This window comes from Emydura macquarii, unplaced genomic scaffold, assembly GCF_026122565.2.
Source record: "Emydura macquarii macquarii isolate MOO-44397 ecotype Brisbane River unplaced genomic scaffold, CSIRO-AGI_Emac_v2 contig_312, whole genome shotgun sequence".
NCBI classification, from domain to species: domain Eukaryota; kingdom Metazoa; phylum Chordata; order Testudines; family Chelidae; genus Emydura; species Emydura macquarii.
Window position 1 is genome coordinate 14,673,191 of NW_027130449.1, and position 18,438 is coordinate 14,691,628.

Sequence of the window (18,438 nt, forward strand, 5' to 3'; positions counted from 1 at the left end):
AGGCCGGAATTGCACAGAGAAAACCCCAGCGCCACGTAAAGGAAAGTGGCAAAGAAGGGAGATGACCCTTTCAGATCTGCATGGTTTCTCTGTGCCCTGCAGTACCGGAGGGACTCACTCCTGGACACAGTTCCAGACTCAGAGCAGGTCTGCAATGGGCGAATGAAGTCTCTTCCCAAAGCATGAGATGGTCTGAAGAGCTGTGATTATGCCCGGCCAATGTTTACTCCTTCTCTGGCATAAGCGGGGGCTGCTGAATGTGGCGATTTTATCCCCACAATTTAGGGCCTAATAATATTTGAATCCTGCTGCTCACTAGTAAACCTCGTATCCTTATCCCACAAGAATTGCACTTCATTCCTGGCATTTTGGTCTCATGTCTGTCTCCTACACGAGCTCTGATGTCTCCATATATTTACCCACCTATCACTGTGTGGTGTCAGGTAATGACATGCTCCACAATGTGACCCTAGAACAGCCAGATGAATACAGGGCATTTCTTCCATGTTAATATGGCTAGCAGCTCTCTGATGCTCACGAAAATGTGTCACCCAAATTCTTAGCGAGTCAGGAGGCAAACATGACCCACAGGTGTCTGCGACCCGCACAGGGAGGGTGACCTGGTTTCTGAGCTCTTTAACTGCTTGATGCTCCCATCTGTCACCTGACGCCCATTCTTCCCAGACAGGGAGAACTGTAATAACCTATAGAGGGCAGGTTCTATGCAAGGTCAGGGAGGTCAGGAGGGGGCCGTTGGGTGGAGAGGATCCCAGGGGACTGGAGCAGTCAAAGCTGCTGTTGAGAAGCTAAGTGTCCCAGTATCTGTGGCCAGTAGGAGAGATGGAAAGACCTCATCAGTTACATGCAATGCATCGCAGGGGGTAGGTGTGTTTGTGAATCCAGATGCCATCTTCTATGGCCCGGCATGCAGAACACTAACCTCTGTGACATTAAGGAGCCCTCCTGTTCTGACCCTGAGACATAGGACTCCCAGACTTTCCTAGGAGGACCAAGGAACGTGCTTATCTCTGCTTCACACCCCATGGGGTGCTTTTGGGCCAGAGAAAGGCACTTACGATCCCTTAGCATTTCTCTGACCAGGCAGCATGATTCCCTCCCTCGCTCACGTCCTTTCCATGCAGCAGGTGTTGCAAGTGGGACAGGAAGTGTGTGCCTGATGGTTAAACGGGCCCTGTTAACACGAAGCCTGTATGTTCCAGGCTGCTTTCCAAGTGCAAACCTGTATGGATGTTGAGGGAGTGCAGGAGCTGGGACTCGGCTGCTTGTTGCTCCATCACTTGGCACCTCGTGTTCTTGCCTCCATCTCTCAACCCTTCGGCCAGAAATCTGTAATCCCACATCACAAGGTCGATGACCTGTGCACAGGAGCAGGCAACCGAGGGGTTAAACCACTGCTCCAGGCAGACAGACATCCCTGCTGCACCTGCTCCTGGGATTCTATAGAGCGGGAATCCCCAAGACTCTGTGGGCTCCAACTTGGCAGGAGAGCTTTTAAGGGGGCCTGCCACTCAGGAACCTGACTCAGCCAACAGCTGGCCCCAGAGGGTGGCTGGGGAGGATACAAACCAGCCAGAGGGGTGGCACGAACCATGTGTGCAAGCGTGCTCTTCACACTGGAGACTGGCTAACAACAGCCTGGCCTTGGACCCCTTCGTAGCTGGGCTGCTGCCAGCTCCGCTGGTCTCCTGCGCTGCGGAAGTGCTGAGGTGGATTCATGCTGTAACTCACTGCTGCGCCGAACAGCCTGTCACCTCCCCTCACTGGCCAGACAAACTCAAGCCAATTCCGCCCCTTCACCACAGCCCACAGAGAGCGTCGGGCCACAGTGCAGGAAACAGGCCTCTCTAACCAGACGGGGCCCAGGGCAGATGCTGGGCTGGGATTTCCCTCGGACTGACTCAGCAGGCAAAACACCTGGCTTCTGCTCTGACCCAGCGTGTGGCCTTGGTGGAGTCCCTGCCGCTCTCTGCACCTCAGTTTCCCCATCAGTAGAATGGGGCTTACAACGCTTGTCCTCCTGAAGCGCTGCATTATTATTTAGGATCATAGCGGGCATAGCTGGCAGCCCCAACTCAGAAGAGACCCTCCCCACCCCAGACTGGCAACTGGGCCACCACTCATAATCCCACCCGCAGAGGCAGGGTTGGAGTGGGACAGCACCACGCCCTAAAGAGCTTTAGTCTGTTTTGTGGCTTGTCTCTTTAGTAGAGCCCGGATCTAGACACACAAACAAATGGGCTAGGAGCTGCTCTCTGTAGAGCATGGGAGGAGCAGCATTTCCAGAGTCCCCGAAGGTGGAGGGGGCTGAGCGGACTTGGCTTGCTTGGTACCATCATCCCTGCAGGGCCCACACTTCTCGAATGGACGAGTGCACCGCTCCGCTCCTGCACGAGCATCTCTTCTGCAGCGTGTTTTCTGCTCTGAGCTCTGCTTTGCCTGTCATCGCTCACCCTCCCCGCTGCGTCTCCATTTCCTCCTTGGTCACAGAACAGCTATCTGATTTTGGGGAGAGCTTGTCTCAGACACATCTCCCGTGTCAGCAGCACACCCAGCTCAGAGCATGCACAGCTCTTTTGCTGATGGATGGCTGCCAAGCAAGCAGGCCGGCTTGCGGCCTGGGTGTGCGCTGGCGGAAGGGACTGGGCCTCAGAGCTCGGCGGCTTCAGTCGGAAACAGAAACTTGCACATGCAAGAGCAAACCTATTTTGGAACAAACAACTCCTACCATGTCCCCCCTCCCCGCCCCAGCCTACCCCAGGCAGATCCTGGGGGGGAGGGGCTGTCCTGCACTTCGCAGCCCTCTGATGGAAGAGGCTGCAGGGGGGCAAGGTGTCACTGACACTCCCCATGACTGCCAGGGCAGGAGCAGGTCTTGGCATACCACCAGGGGAGCAGTGTGGAACAAGCAGCTGCGCGGGGGGTGCCAGGAGCAAGCTCCCACCCCCACTGCTTGCAGCGGTAACAATATTCTCCCCGCTCAGAGCCTTTCTTTCCCTCCCCTCCCCTCCCCAAGGATTGCAGATGAAACCCCTGCAAGGTGGGCCAATATCATCATCCCCCGTTTATGAGGGGAGGATGAAAGCACAGATACGCAGGGTAAGCAGCTTGCCCAGGGTCCCACAGCGCTAAGAATGGGAACCTGGGCCCTGGCTCCCAGCCTTCTGATGAGCCACAACGCCGCCCTTCCAGCCACAAGGACTTGCAGGCAGTTTTAGTCACTGGCTGTCTCTTCCCTGCCCCCCACTCCCCGGCCTCCCAGGCAATGTTAAAAACAACCAACCGCCAGCACAAGACAGTCGGTCTCCACACGCAGCAGGGAGGGCTCGGGGCCAGGCAGGAGCTCCCACCGGTTCAGCTTGTGCTTTGTTTTTAAAACACAGAAGCCCGGAGGCGCAGTTGCACTCGGGCAAGGCCGATTACGGGTTACATGGGGTCCTGTCAGACTGCACACGAGACTCCGTCAGCTGCAGGTTGCAAGGACTCAGGAGCTGCCCCCAGGGAGATGCTGGAATGAGGATAGCACGCAGGGTTCTGCTCCTCTCACCAGCCTGGCAACACCCCTCTACTGACAAAGCAAAAGCATCACAAAGAGCAGAGAGTTCTGCAAGCACTCTCGGGCCTGCAGGGAGCCAGGGGGATTTCAGACAAGAATCACTCAAGGTCTCCGGAGAGCAGAGATCATTTATTTCTTAGACACATTAATGAGGCACCCAACACCGTGGTTTCTGGCCACCAAGATGCAGAGTGATGGCTTCGCGGGCTGGTTCGAAGGCAGCAGGATTTCCCGTATGGAAAAGAGATGGGATAAAGGGCCACGGGTCACAGCTGATTAGCCCCAGGGGCTCTCCTGTCTCATTTGCGGGTCTTGGCAACCCCTAGGCGGCTATACGGCTCATTGTCCCGTTCACCAAGGGGCTAGGAGAAAAGGAGAAGTCAAGGCTGGTTTTCAAAGTGTTTCTGTACTATTCAGGGTCTCACACTTCACCCACCACCATGGTATTTGATCCCAAAAGCTGGGAGCTGGGGGGTTCTGACAGGATAAGTAGCCCCAGACAGCACCTCCCATATCCTCTGCATTCAAAGCTTCATTGTGAAACAGGCACCCTCAAAACAGATGAGATGTTGGCTGCATTCATGTATCACACACAGCCACTGAGTTCCCAGCTAGCAGGACCTTCCGATGAGCCGATGGAGCAGTTACTTATCTCAGCAACCAGCTGGGAGGAGGGGGCCAGCCTGTGCTCATTTCCCATCATTACCTGGGCTGGCTCGCTTCTCCATACCCGAGTTCATCTCACTGTGGCTGACTTTCCCTGCCCTCTCCTGCAGTGCTAGGACAGAGCAGCTGGCACCAGTTGGGGGGTGAAGGGAAGCAGGAGCAATTACGCAGTAAATGAATCACCTGGTGCACATCTGGGGGTCTGTGCCCCTACATGTGTCTGGGTGCAATCTGTGCCGTTGTGCATCTACGATGCTCCTACACGGGCACCTGGGAGTGCATAGCTGTGTCTAGCCCTTTCTGCCCTCCTGCGTCCGCCATGGCAGGCAGGCAGCTCAGCACAGATCAGCCTACTTCTCTGAGCTTAGCGGCGGGTATCTGATCTCAGCCTGAATGTGTGAGAGGGACAGAGGGGCACCTGGGGCACACCCCTCAGGAGGCTGTCACTGTGGAAGGCTAACGGGGCGGTACAGCGGGCTTAAGCAGTCTGCTAGGAACTCCCTGGGGAGAGGGGAGATCCCCAAGCAACCAGCACCACTCCGGCACCCTGTCCCAGTCCCCAGTGGAGGAGGTGGGAAAGGGCACAGCCAGAGGGCACTCCCAGCTGCAGTGTGCGCACTGGTGCCAGCTGTGCGTGCAGCACGACCAAGTCAGACCCTGCCCCCGTGCTGCCATTCACCCCAGTGGGGGCATTCCACAGCCGCTCTGTACGGAGCCTCCATGCACCAGTCCTGATTTCCAAGCCCCAACTGACATGAAAGGATGGCACAGCCCCAGTGGAGGCCCTGGACAGGCCAGGCACAGTGACCCCTTGTTACTCACCTGGTAGAGCTGCTCATTGGCAATCAGCCTCTGTCTGTCAGAAACTAAAATAAATCAAGCAAAGGTCAGTGGGAAGCTTTGGGGCAGGCGAACATTTTAAAATGACCCCAACGGTGGTTTTCTGTCCTGCACCCTGCACCTTGTATCCCCGCTTACACCTGGACAGCATAGGGTCAAACACCACCAGTCTGACTCGCTAGCATCTCACACTGTGCCTGGTCGGTACTAGCGACACCAGGTGCAGGGCAGGGGGGCCAGGGGCCCTCTCTGCTCTCCATGGACAGCTGGGAAGCCAAGTCGCTTTTGCTGAGCATAGGGCTCTGTTCACACTAGGCCTGCTCTGCTAAGATTTCACTTAGGCTATGTCTACACTGCTGGCAGCACGGCTGGCAGGGCAGGATCGAGTTTGCGGATTCGACTGAGCGGCAGTGAAGACTTGCTCAATCGAACCCGGAAGTCGACTCTGTTAATCCACCCGGCAAGAAGCATAGCGCTGCATCGACGGAGGTCATTTCCCGTCGGCGCAGCACGGTGGAGACACCGCGGTAAGTAGACGTTAGGAACTCGACGGGAGATATGCAAGTTACTGTATGTAGCTTGCGTATCTCCCCTTGACTGCCGCCGAATCCGCGACCAGCGTAGACCAGGCCTTATCACTGCCATTGGTTCAGCCACCCCAGTGAGGGCATGTTGCTGAGAAGAAGCCAACATATACTGGTGTCAACTGGGTCAATAACACAGTGCTTAAAAATGCTGAGAGGTGCAGGAGCCGTATCTACACTAGGGCTCCCACTGTCCCTAACATTGGGAGAGCTGAACTAACAGTTGCGAAAGTGGGAAACTATTTGCACAAAAGCCTAATGTAGGTACTCCCTTGAAGTTTACTCTAATGTCTCTGCCCAAAATTTCCCCTCTCCAACTGTGCTCTGTGTTGGCTGTCCCCCTCCCCCCCCCGATATGGCTGACTGCGCAGAGTTTGTGAAGTGATGAGACCTTGTGGGGTAGTTACAGACAATCAGCCCGGAGGTAGGTGTCCTGCAAAATACAGTGTTTCCTGCTGCTACCCCCTCACACAGGCAGATACCCACACTCACAGATGAGTCTCCCACAGCAACGTGCAGACACCCTCACACCCTACCGTGGGCTGATGTGCAGGCCTTGAGTCATGCATGTAGGTGTCACAATGAGTAGGAGCACCAGGCACCAGCCCAGCATCATGTGGGGTCAGTGATGGAAAAACCCCAGGGATACTGCGCCGTGACTCCCATCCGACCAGCCATCCTTCCTCCAGGTGTTAGTGGCGATGCCCAGACACTCCCTGTCCCTGCAGTGGGCAGCAGAGACAACCTTTCCCCAAGCTGGATGGAGCGGCCTCCCCCATCTCACCTCGTGACAGACGGCCACTGTCTTGGCTGGTGATGCAGTACACGGCGATTGCCAGGAAGACTGTGGCGATGACATCAGCTACCAAGATCCCCGAGATGGTGGCTGCATCCAGCTCAATGCAGTTGTGGCACACTGCAAAGCCACAGACACAACACAGAACACTGAGAGCCGGCACACAACCCCCCACACCGCACACCCACCCGCCTCCTACACACCTAGCTGGGGCTGACCAGCACAGGGAACCAGCCAGCAGGAGAGCCCTTGAGAATTATCTATTCCCTCTACAAGGCTTCTTTGCCACACAGGAAAAAATATAACTACACACACATATACACACACACACACACACACACACTCCACTGCTCTCCCACCTCCAAGATGCCACTCGGCCAAAGACACCTGGACAGGACCCTAGGGAGCCCACCAATGCTGACCAGACAGATTGGTTACTGCTCAGCCGCTCCCATTCCCCAACCAAGGGCTCAGCACACCCAGCCCCAGGTGCCTGCTCAGAGCAGCTGGCAGGGAGGGTGCAAATTTGGGATGGGGAGAGGAGCGGGTTCTCTCGCATGTCAAAGCATAACACGAGCTTCTGAGCCACAGGGCCGGCCTAGAGTGATCTGCCAGGTCTGGTTTTATAGACAAGAGGCAAATCAACTGAGGAACGCACTTCGGAAATACACCTGTAGAGTGTTCTGATCACACATATAAACGCCTCTTGGGTCGTTCGCTGCTGGACCCAAATTCAGCTCTGATCCATTTGTGCTTTGTACAGTTCCATCTCTCTTCCAGACGGCAGGCTGGGAAGTACACGTCAGGACCATGTCACGGCCTCTCTTTTCCAACTTTATGGCTCCTTCTGTCAAACAAAAATGGAGGCTGGGAGGTGACAGGTATGAAGGAGCCCAGGGGGCTGAGTTGTCATTGGTAACCAAGTTTCAGAACTCAGGTCTCTTTCATAGGCATTTAGAAAGAAGCCATTTCCCAGTGAGACCGAGACGGCTTCTCACAGAAACCCCTGAATAAAGGCTGTTCTAACTGAGATAATATCCCTGAAAATCTGGGCCCGACTCTGCCAGCTCACCTCCTGGCAGAGTGCCTGCTGCTGTGAGCAATCCTATTCGCATCTATGGAACTTCATGGTCAGAGTAAGCTGTACATTCCATAGTAAGTGTTTGTAGGATCAGGTCCTGAACTAGCAACATCGAATATGGCTACATAGTATTGATTATGTTAATAGAATGTTACAATTGATATTTTATCAAGCAGATTTTCACTAAGGCACAGAAGAACTGGGCCCAGCATCCTTTGACCTATAGTAAATTCTGGGTGTTGATGGGAGGCTCCAATCCTGCAAACCCTTATACAAAGGTTGAATGGTGAGCAAAAGTGTTTGCAGAGTTGGGGCTACTAACAAGTAGTGGTGGTGGCTGGAATTTAAAAAAGAAAAAAGTTTTTAAATTAAAAATGGTGGGGAGATCTGCCAAACCTGTTGGCAAAATACTGTTGTGGTCAGCTCTGTAACTAATGGGCAAATTTAATTAAAAAGTGTTTACAATGAAAACTGTACATAAGATTCACAAAATGTGTTTCCTGTGAGGGCAGGCCCATGGGGATCTCTCCCCCAGCCTTCAGAACTTAAATGAAAGTTCCTAGGATTGTTGTTGTTTGAACGCTGAAAATGAGAGCATTGGAGCACATACTGAAAAGGCCTCAGCAACACAGAAACACATGAGAATTTGGATTACACCTCCCCCCCCCCCCCACACACACACACACCTCCCATTTTTTCAGTCACCTCTAGTTTGGATGTTTAATTCTGTTTGTGTTAGCAAAATAGGTAGTTCTGTGTCTGCTAGTTGCACACTCAATTGTCACTAGTTCAAAAACGCAGCCATAATTATATGGAGCTGCAAAATCTTAAGTGCACAAAGATAGGCTGTGTTGAGGTCTGTCCCTATTTTTATATATGTATCATTAATTGCTTATATTAACATTGCAATTATATTTTAAAGATATATTGCTAAATAATTATTAAACAGCAGCTTAATGGATATTAAACTGCGTGGGGTGGGGACTTTGTCTGCTCCCTTTTCTGTGCCGAGGATCTAGGCTTTAAAATATAACGATAATTTAATTTTCAAAGAGCCCAGAAAGGCGCTCTGAGGAGCTACACAAACAATTGAAATAAATATTGAATAATAACTACAATAAATAATTATTTAATTACTAACAATAAGCAATATAAACAGGTAACTGCAAACTAGACGTTCCATTAAAGGGTCTGCATCAAATCAAAAATCTCATCTCTCTGGAGCTTTAGTCACCTTAGATGACTGCAGCTGGAGAAGATAAAATATATTTTTTTCTCTCTGTTTCTGAGTTTACAGTGTTTGAAGTCAATGAGGTCCCATGCGGACGTAGTGAGCTCATTGCAGGGTCGGGGCCTTAACAGTCAGTTTCTCCTCTTCCTGAGTCTTTCACATGGCAACAAGTTAGAGAAAAGTATCTGACAAATACAGGAAAAGATAACTGGGGAATCACAATAGCTGGCAGGCAGACTTGAGGGCAGGGCCAGCACTGCCCTTAACACTCTTCTCAAGAGCGACTAGATTTCAGGCGGGGCGGCGGTATCCCTTTCAGAGTCAGGGCCGATCCTAGTCTCCACTCCAGCAAAGCTCTCATTGAAGCCAGCGGGTGTGTTGCCAGAGTAACGGCTGCAGGATCAGGCCTGAGGGTCTGATTTCAACCCTCCTTTGCCAGGAAGTTCACTGTTTAGTACATGAACTTCAGGGGCAAAACTGGCGCAAATAGCTTCATTCTCTAGTCTACTGCTTTTCCCTGTTAACTGCACTGACCACCACAATTTTGGGCCTGATTCTGACTTCACTTGCATCCGTTTTGCCCTGGAGTAATTTCACAGACTTCAGTGGAGTTATTACTGACTCACACTGGGGTGAACAGGGATCACGAGCTAGAACTTTACATTGGTTGTGGGACCAGTTTGGCCAATTGTCAATTCTTGGTTTCCCCACTGGAGAGAATTGAGAGCAATCGGCCTCCACGGTGACAATTTACATGCTGGATTGGATTTCTGAGGCTTCCTATCCCATGAATGAGGAACTGGCTCTTTTCCAGGGTTTGCTTTTCCTGCACTAAGATGCTGGCTAGTATTGCTCCACACCCATCCACAAGGAGGTGGTTCTGACAGTCATGGGACCAATCCTGCTTCCAATAGGAGTGATGCCATTAACTTCACTGGGGCAGGATAGGGTCTAATGTGGATCAGGATACAGTCAGTCCTACTGTAAGGCAGTCCAGGCTTGTAACAGGCACTATACAAGCCAGGAAGTCACCATAATGGGCTCACCTTATTATATGTCTCTTGTAATATGCTTTCCCTGGGACCTGAATTGATGCCCTGCTATTTGAAATGATCACTACAGAAGTGAGCATGTTGCACAGATGAAAGATACAACACTGATAGCCCCAGAACCTGAAGCCTTGTATATATCCTCAGAGCAAGCAGGGCATTAACAATGACCATCTGTGCTCCCTCCGACTCCAACCTCACCCTTCCCCAATGAGCTCTAATACAAACAGGGGATACAGAGTCACGGCTGCCAAGGTTATCTGCCAAGGTTATCTACCCTTCCGCTGTGACTTTCAAGAGCAAAATGTCTCCTCCATCCAGCCTTGACCAAAAAGGGCTTTAAATGGCACGACAGTAAGAAGTAGGGTTTTTTACCTTTATTGCCAGAAGTTTGTGTGCCTGAGGGGAAAAAGAAAAAATATAATTTAGAAGTGACATAAACCCTCCTGCTTCAGGGCATAAGGACAAGACATAGGAAGAAACCAGCCACTCTGAGAGAGAGGATACTGAACTATCTGGGCCCCTGCTTGGACCAGAGCTGGCAATTCTTATGTTCCTGATTCCATTTAGTTATAAAGGCAAACTTTTCAAAAGTGGCCACTAATTTTCAGTGCCTGGTTTGAGTTACCCTGGGCCTGATTTTCAGCCATGCTGAGCACCCAGCCCTCCAACAGAAGTTAATGGGAACTGTGGATGCTCTATCAGGCTCAGGTTGTCTGAAACTGGGCACCCCAAAATTGAGTCACCCAAATGCATTGGTTGTGTTTTAAAATGTAGGCTCAAGTGAGTCTAGAACTTGCTTCCCCTCAGCTCTTTGGAGCCCAGCTCCTGCGTCATTTTGGCTAAAGGCTCAGTAATCACGCCAACTTTTTTCCAGGGTGGGTTGGCTGAAGGAAACATACCAAAGTTTGTTTGTTTGTTTGTTTGTTTGTTTTTTTTTTGGGGGGGGGGGAGAATGTATTTAGATGGCAATAAGGAACTGTTTGTTTTTAATCTTTGTATGTGCACTCAGAGCTTATCAGACATACGTATTCTATAAGTCAGATGAAATAAAACGCAGATGTCTCTTCAAGCTAAAATATAGAAACACATTTTACAAAATCAAGGATACAAATATCAATAATTTTTTAAAACCTTTAATCTTTACCTATACGCAGCAGAAATATTAAAATTTCACCAACCTTTGCGGTGTGTTTAGCAATCATGTCCCACATTTAAAGCCATGAACAAGAACAAATAACACAAAGGGGCAAAACATACCCAAATGCATACCCTGTGCAATTCTTCGGATTGGAATTGTGTGTAACTACGGCACAATGTGGCCCAAAGTTCCATTAACGCCAACAAAACAGATCACAAACCTACTGAGTACATCTGAAGAGAAGTGAGGTTCCATTAGGAAAAAAACACTTGGGAAATAAGCATTTGCTTCCCTTTGTTGTAGGTGTGCACTTTCCAATGAACTTTACAAACTTTACACACTATATACTATTAAAATAGATTAAAACATTGTATGGCTTATTTGCTTAAAATGACACACAGTATGTATGGTAAAAGGCTGCTACAGACGATTCTTCTTGGTCATAACATTTGAGTTTGCCACACAGAGCATTTAACGCGATCATTTTTTAGTTACTTGCCAAACTGAACTATATTTCCACATGGTCTTTTCCCCTTTAAACTTTGTGAGTGAGTTTAATGTTCATGGAAGAACAAAAAGTAGAGATGGAAAAGGCCCATTAGGTCATATTGAGTCCATCTCCCAGTCACAAAACAACCTCCAAAACCAAATTTGTATAATACAAATAAGGATGTATTTCTTTAAACAAGATGGGTGCCAGCCATAACTTTCACAGCTTTGCCTTTCTATCTTTCTGGCTATATACTTTCCCCCTCCATTTATCTGTCTGTGTTTAGTCTTGCAGATTGTTAGCTCTTCATGGCAGGGACTGTTTTCTTACTGTGTTTATATAGCACTGAACACATTTGGGCCATTATGGTAATACAAATGGAAATACTTAATGACTGATAATGCAGAATTGAAGATCTTACCTTTGATGATAAAGCCAATCATTATGACACTGACCAGATACCCATGTCTGCCCATGGTCTTTCTTCTTAACACTAATGTGCAACTGTTGTTATTTCCTCACTAGTTAGGAAAAATTACTTCACTTGGTTTAAAAATCGAATACAATCAAAGGTCTCTTTCCTACGCTGCAGAGAAATGTGCAACCAGCACTGAGATCCTTCTCAGATGTTGGCAACAGGAAGCCTTTGGGTGGAAGCCTCTGCCTTCTTTCCCCTGAGAACGTCAGCTTAAAGACGACGTCAGGGTTGTTACAGAAGTTGTTTCGCTATCACCAAAGTGCTGCTGACATAGATCAGAGTATTCAGTTGTAAATAAAAGATTCTCCCACTAAAAACACAGAAGGAAAATGGTGCCTAATGTGGGCATCCCCACAAAGGATCCATACTGCAGCTAACTACTTTAGGTCCAAATCACATCCTACCTTCATTTTTTCAGGTATAGAATGAGTTGAATTACACAAGAGTATCGTTTAAAAAAAAAAAAAAAAATCTGTGGCCCCTTCTGACTTCAGGGTTAATACATAACCCTGTCACTTCAACTTTCTCAGCTATAGCAGGGATAGAGTTCAGGTTCTACTGCTCCAAAAGCACAGGCTAAAAAAGAGCTAAAGGAGAACTGCTGCTAGCAGTGTAAGTATAAGTTATGACACATGGAGCGGTTCCTATTCTGTCCAGTACCTGGGAATGGTGCACATGCACCCTAGTTCGGTCATACGATATTTTGGTGGTATCTAAGCAGGTGATTAACTTTGTCCTTTGGCTTTAGGATTAGTGTAGCCATTTCCCACCAAATGTGTTTGCTGTAATATAATTGTTGCCCACTTTTGTGTTCATCAGTGATTCCCAAGAAAGCTCTTTGCAGGAATATCCATAGATTCATAGGCCATCTACTGTGACCTCATGTCTAACAGGCCATAAAACTTCCTCAAAATAATTCCTGTTTGAACTAGAATATCTTTTAGAAAAACATCCAATTTTGATTTTAAAATTGACAGTGATAGAGAATCCACTACGATCCTGGTAAGTTACTCCAATGGTTAATTATCTTCACTATTAAAAATGGACATGTTATTTCCAGTCTGAATTTGTCTGGCTTCAATTTCCAACTACTGGATCTTGTTATACCTTTGTCTCCTAGACTGAACATTATAAATATTTGTTCACCATGTAGGTATAATCTGCGATTAAGTCACCCCTTAATCTTTTCTCTGTTAAAATGAATAAACTGAGCTCTTTGAATCTTCTAACGCATATTTTCTAATCTTTTAATGATTCCTGTGGCTCATCTCTGAACCCCCTCCAATTTATCAACATCCTTCTTGAACTGTTGACACCAGGATTGAACACAGTATTCCAGAATGGCCACACTAGAGCCAGATAGAGGAAATATTGTTTGTGACCCGCTTATCAAGAGATCCCAATTACTATATATCAGTGACCTGTCCTCTTCATTATTTACCGCTCCCCATTCTTGTGTCATCTGCGAACTTTATCAGTGATTTTATTTTCGTTCAGGTCACTGATTAGAATTTTAAGTAGCACAGGGCCAAGTAATGATCTCTGTGAGAGCCCAGTAGAAACACAAACACATTGAAGTCCAGGTTCCTCTCACTGAGCTCCTGTAATTCCCTGCAGTCATGTCTGGGCCTCCAAATGAGCAGAATACCTACTTATTTGCAAACCAAGTCAGTGTTTTATTAGAAATGTTTTGTGTCAAAACAGTTCCACCTCATGGGGAATAATTTTTAAACCAGCGAGTGAGAACTCAGTGACAGCATTGTATGAGACTTTCCCTCTCTTCCTTTTCAGCTGCTACACAACTGGTTAAAAGAAATTATCAGTTTGTGTGGGTGATCTCAGCTTTGACAAGCTAACATAGTCTGGGTGGGGTCAGTACTTTGTGGCAAGACTGCTAAAGGAAAACCTCTGTACTGTAGAAAACCAGATTTGTGATTAGCAATGTGGTCCCTGAATTAATAGAGAACCCCCTGATCCAGCATTGTACTAAGGGATGCTGGGCTGAATTCCTCAAGCCAGATGAAAGGTAAAAAACGAAAGGCCAGATTTTTCAAAAGTATTTAGGACCCAAAGCTGCAGCTAGGCCCCTAGTAGGATTTTCAAAAGTGCCTAGGCACCTAATTTCCAATGGCTGCCAAAATACCTTAAAAAAAATCTAGTCATACATGGTGAGGGCCTTGCCATGAGATTATTAATGATACCTTACCACACTGTAATGGTAACTGTGTGTACCCTGGTATCCTGGTAAATTACAACCCAGGGTGCCCAGTGGTGTGTATAAGGGGATCCACAGCCAGACAGATACACAGACTTCACCAAGCCCTTTAGATGAAAAGGGAGTTATAAATGTATGCAACCACTGAGCTGAGGATTCCCTTTCTAAGGCAGTGCAATTACTCATCCTTAGCGCCCTGCCTGGTGTTGTTTGCAGGATGAGGACCCTGCTGAAATAAATATCCAGGCTGTATCTACACGGTGCAGACTGTATGTCAGCACAAACGGAGGTGCAGGTGCTGCCTACACGCACAGAAGGGTTTTCTCCTCAGCATAGAAACAGGGCCTCCCACACACAGTCAGCGACACCAAGGGAAGCTCTTCTGTCAACACAGCTGCAGCCGCGCTGGAAGTTAAGCTGTGTCAGCCGGGGTGTGTTTTTCACCCCTTAACCCATGTAGCTGTGCCAGCCCAACACCTCAGTGTAGCCCAGGTCCCAGGGCGTGTCTACACTAGAACAGCACAGCCAGCCACGCACCGCACCGCACGGCCCGGCCCGGCCCCCCGTGTGCAGGCGCAGCACCGCGGCCAGGCGCTCTTCCACGGAGCAGGGGGCGGGACTGGACTGGACTGGCGGGACGAGCCCGGCGGCTGTCGGAGAGACGGAGCTGCCTCGCTGTCGGGACACAGCCCGCCCAGCACCGCCGCGTCTACACGGGGCCGGGGCCTCGTCAGCAGGCGCAGCTCGCTCCGGGTGTCTGTGCCACCCCCGCCCGCCCGCCCGCCCGCCGTCACCTAAGGCTGGGCAAGGCTTTGGCGCCCACTTATGGCAGCTGTGTCCGCCTGTGACCGCGCTGCGGGGGGAGGGGAGGAACTCCAGCCCCGCCCCGCACGGACGGACGGACGGACTGACTGACAGCTCACGAGCTCCCGGAACCGCCCCCGCCGCACTGAACGCCCCGCCGCAGACGCATGCGCAGAGAGGAGGCGGCGGCCAGGAACGGATGGATCATGGGGGGAGGAGCCAGTCCGGCTCGTCACAAGGGGCGGGGGGAGTAGCGCGCGCGCCGCCAGGATCAGCCCCGCCCCGCAGGTGGTGCCCACGTGCTCCTGGCGCTGGGGCGTGACGCGAGGCGTGGCGCGGCGCGATGACGTCTGCTGTTGTTGCCAGCCGGAGGCTGACCGAGAAGTGGAAGCGTCCGGGTCCCTCCCGGTAAGAGGCGGCGGTGGCTCCGCCCCTTCCTCCTTCCCCCCCTCCCCCTCCCTGGGGGCGGCGCCCGTGTCCTGCTCCGTTTCCGCCGGAGGGGCGGGCGGCTGGAGCCTGCCCCCTGCTCTGCGGCTCGGCCCGGCCCGGCCCGGCAGGCAGGCGGGCCCCGCTCAGGCCGCGCTCAGCGGGAGTACTAGCCCGGCTGCGCAGGGACGCAGCCCCTGGCCGGGCCGCGCCGAGTCGAGTCGAGTCGAGTCTGCAGGAGCAGGTGGCAGCCGGCCTGCATCTGCCGGTAACGGCCCGGTTCTCCTCGCTGCCGCGCTCCGAAGGCAGGACACGCCCGGCTGCCCTGGTGTGAGCAGTGTAGTGGCGTTACGGGGCACGTGGGGGTACCGCCAGCGTGACCGGGCGTCGTCTGCAGGCGCCCCTAGCTGTGAGCGGAGGTTTGGGGGAGCTGCGTCGGCAGCTGCTAACGCCCAGCTCTTTTCTGGGGTGGTCACCAGCTCTGCCGCTGCTCTGCAGAGATCACGTGCAAACTTTGTCACGTGCAAACGCTGGCTGGACGCACTGGTGATGTGGTTTTGGGGGCTTGATGGGAACAGCTTACCAAGAACAAGTTTCCCACCCTCAGGCTCTTTGAATTGTGTGTGCGACTGGGGAGGGGAGGTGTGAGGAAGAGAAGAACAGGGTAGGTGGAGAAAAGTCCATGAGCCACACACAATCAAATGAGTGTTTGTGGATGTGTGGGTAAAGCAGTGATAGAGACAGTCACCTGCTTTGTGGCCCTGCTGTCACACTGGCCCCGTACTGACCAACAAAGCTGGCCCCAGGAGCAGCTCTCAAAGACTGTTGACTCAAGTTTCCTTCCTCTGCTCCTATGGCACTCTGCTAAACTGCAGAAGCATATGCCACCCAGCTCTGTGGAACTGCCACTGGACAGGCTAACCTGGAGGAAACAAGGAGGGAGCAACAGAATAAGAACAAAAACAAGAAAGCTTGACAGTTAGAAAGCAAAGAGGAAGAGGACAGAGAGCACAGAGAGATATGGGCAGGAGAGAGAGAATGGTCAGAAAGGAAGATGCAGCCACCTGGGGTGTATGACGTGGGGAGGGCATGCCAATCTATTTCAAGAGGGGTTCCAACAGAAGAAGGTTGGGAACCACTTCTGTACGATATTGTGCTTTTAGGGTTTTCTTGGCTTTGCTCCATCTGTAGGTTATGACACAACTGAGCCAGCTACAAAATCCACTAGCTAATTTATGTTGTAAATGTGCCATATGATACTAATCTTATTTAAAGTATTGTAACATGCTTGATTACTTGCACCAGTATATCAAAGCATTGTGCATAGAGGCTACAGAATGTTGTCTGCATAAGTAATTGGCCATTAGCTACTTTTTTGGTTTGAAGTAGGGCTGTTAGAGCAACAAGGTGGGTGAGGGAATATCTGTTAGACCAGTCATTTGAATGACATTTCACTATACAGTAAATAACCCATTAGCATGTACTTTCATAAATATAAATTTAACTGTTCAATTTTTTTCACTAGCTTGGCTAATGTGATTCCATGCAGAACTCTGTCTCCATTGAGGGGAAAGAAGGGGGAATGCACTTAGTGCTGTTGTGACTTTGAGTCCTTGAATGTTTCTGTAGGTATCAACTATGTAAACAGACTGAGTAAGTTTGCCTTTTGGCTTTGCGCTAGATGGACTTGTGCACAGCAGTGTTCCACAAGTTGAGATTCTTGTTCTCTCAAAATGTCTAAACGGGGATAAATGTAAATTGCTCTGTCAGGGACGTTGTAGTCCAATGTAGGAACAGCCAGGGCTAGGAAATGAATTATGGCAATAAATGCCTCATTTAAAAACCAAATCTGACTCCATGTGTTATGAATTAGGAAGTAATACCATGACAAACTAGCAAAACTCTAGGCTAAAAGTTAAGCTATTTTGCTTTCTCTATTTCCTGTATTTCTGTAGAGAAGGACAGGTAGAGTGGTTTGCTGAGTGTTGCATCTGATTATTTTTATGCTATGATGAAGAATAAATAACTTTTAGAAGAAATAGTAAGGGTAAAAAAATGGACTGGGCTTCCTTTCCACCATTACCTGGCCTCTTCGAGTATTCCTTCCCTGAGATTTCTCTACAGAATCTTTCTCCATCGTTCAGCTCCACTAGGTCTTCAAAGATAGTAGAGCTAGCATAGACCAGTTCCCAGCATTCTTACCAGCATGTCATCTTGTCCTGCTGATAGCAGGTCTAGACAACATGGCTGTAAAAGGTCTCCATCAGTGTTCCAACCACTGCTGCAGTTTTCCAATTAATCCTAGTGCAGGCATGGCCTTTGTCACTCCATATTGCAGGACTGTTTCCATGTAAGATCATTCACTGTAATAGGTGCTACGTTACCTTAACAAGAAACAAATTCTGCTAAGCATCCATAACTGAATTCCCTTGCTCTTTTCAGTTTTAACTCTGTGCTTAATTTTAATGAGTTAAAAGGTGTCATTCAACATTGAAAAAATGTATCAAGGTAGAACAGTTGTGTATTCCTTCAGTTTTAACAGCTGTGAAAGCAGGCATACTATTTTTAATGGTGGGTTCTTGTATATTGTAGTTATATTGCCTTAAATCTTGAATTCCTAGTTGAAAAAATCTTTCCCACTAAAACACTTAGGGTTTTATTTTTAAACTGTAAGAATTGTAGCTGCTGCTGTTAGCAACTGTGTTGTGATTGTGATACCTGTTCCTTCTTCAGCTCCTCTTCCTAGGTCTGGATGGAGCACATTTTAAAGTGAAATGACAGACCAGGAGAATAACAACAGCATCTCAAGTAACCCTTTTGCAGCCCTCTTCAGCTCTCTAGCTGATGCCAGGCAGTTTGCAGCGATCCAAAAACAGCAGCTGGGGCAGCTCACTGGTAAGAGGAGGAAAGAGAGCAAACAATGCAGCTCTGATTGCAGAGGGTCTTCCCTAACGACATGTCTGTGAGGTTATGATTCACTGGTGTGTGTTTTCTGTTCAGGCTCAGTACCTTGGCAGGTTTGGGACAATCAATAAACAGAAATATTTTTCAAGTCTGGACACT

At 49.5% G+C, this 18,438-nt stretch overlaps 2 protein-coding genes across 5 annotated transcripts in view; one reads left to right on the forward strand and one right to left on the reverse strand.

Annotated features, from left to right (window-relative positions):
• Positions 1-3,664: 3,664 nt before the first annotated feature.
• Positions 3,665-12,075, reverse strand: CD3D (CD3 delta subunit of T-cell receptor complex). The gene is made up of 6 exons (XM_067563067.1): positions 11,874-12,075; positions 10,197-10,220; positions 7,119-7,307; positions 6,449-6,580; positions 5,063-5,106; positions 3,665-3,936 (listed from the first exon to the last, which is right to left on the reverse strand). Exons 1-6 carry the CDS (start codon positions 11,926-11,928, stop codon positions 3,874-3,876), a joined length of 507 nt encoding a protein of 168 aa, XP_067419168.1. The 5' UTR covers positions 11,929-12,075; the 3' UTR covers positions 3,665-3,873.
• A 2,924-nt stretch (positions 12,076-14,999) lies between these two features.
• UBE4A (ubiquitination factor E4A) overlaps positions 15,000-18,438 on the forward strand; it is a 29,309-nt gene continuing 25,870 nt past the window's right edge. Inside the window, exons 1-2 of one of the 4 annotated variants that reach the window (XM_067566252.1) lie at positions 15,000-15,357; positions 18,109-18,270. In XM_067566252.1, coding sequence (XP_067422353.1) covers positions 18,150-18,270 — 121 coding nt within the window. In that variant the 5' untranslated portion in view covers positions 15,000-15,357; positions 18,109-18,149. Of the gene's footprint in view, positions 15,358-15,395; positions 15,706-17,913; positions 18,271-18,438 lie in introns of those variants that run through there. The other 3 variants (XM_067566270.1, XM_067566260.1, XM_067566278.1) reach the window with 3 other exon arrangements.

What these genes read in the sequence shown, in the direction of transcription:
- CD3D (XM_067563067.1), bottom strand. Translation starts at nt 11,928, where the DNA reads ATGGGCAGACATGGGTATCTGGTCAGTGTCATAATGATTGGCTTTATC. An exon ending in ACAAACTTCTGGCAATAAAG is followed by an intron (nt 7,308 to 10,196) that starts GTAAAAAACCCT and finishes TTTGTTTGACAG; the next exon opens with AAGGAGCCATAAAGTTGGAA. An exon ending in TCTACAGGTGTATTTCCGAA is followed by an intron (nt 6,581 to 7,118) that starts GTGCGTTCCTCA and finishes GTGGCTTTGCAG; the next exon opens with TGTGCCACAACTGCATTGAG.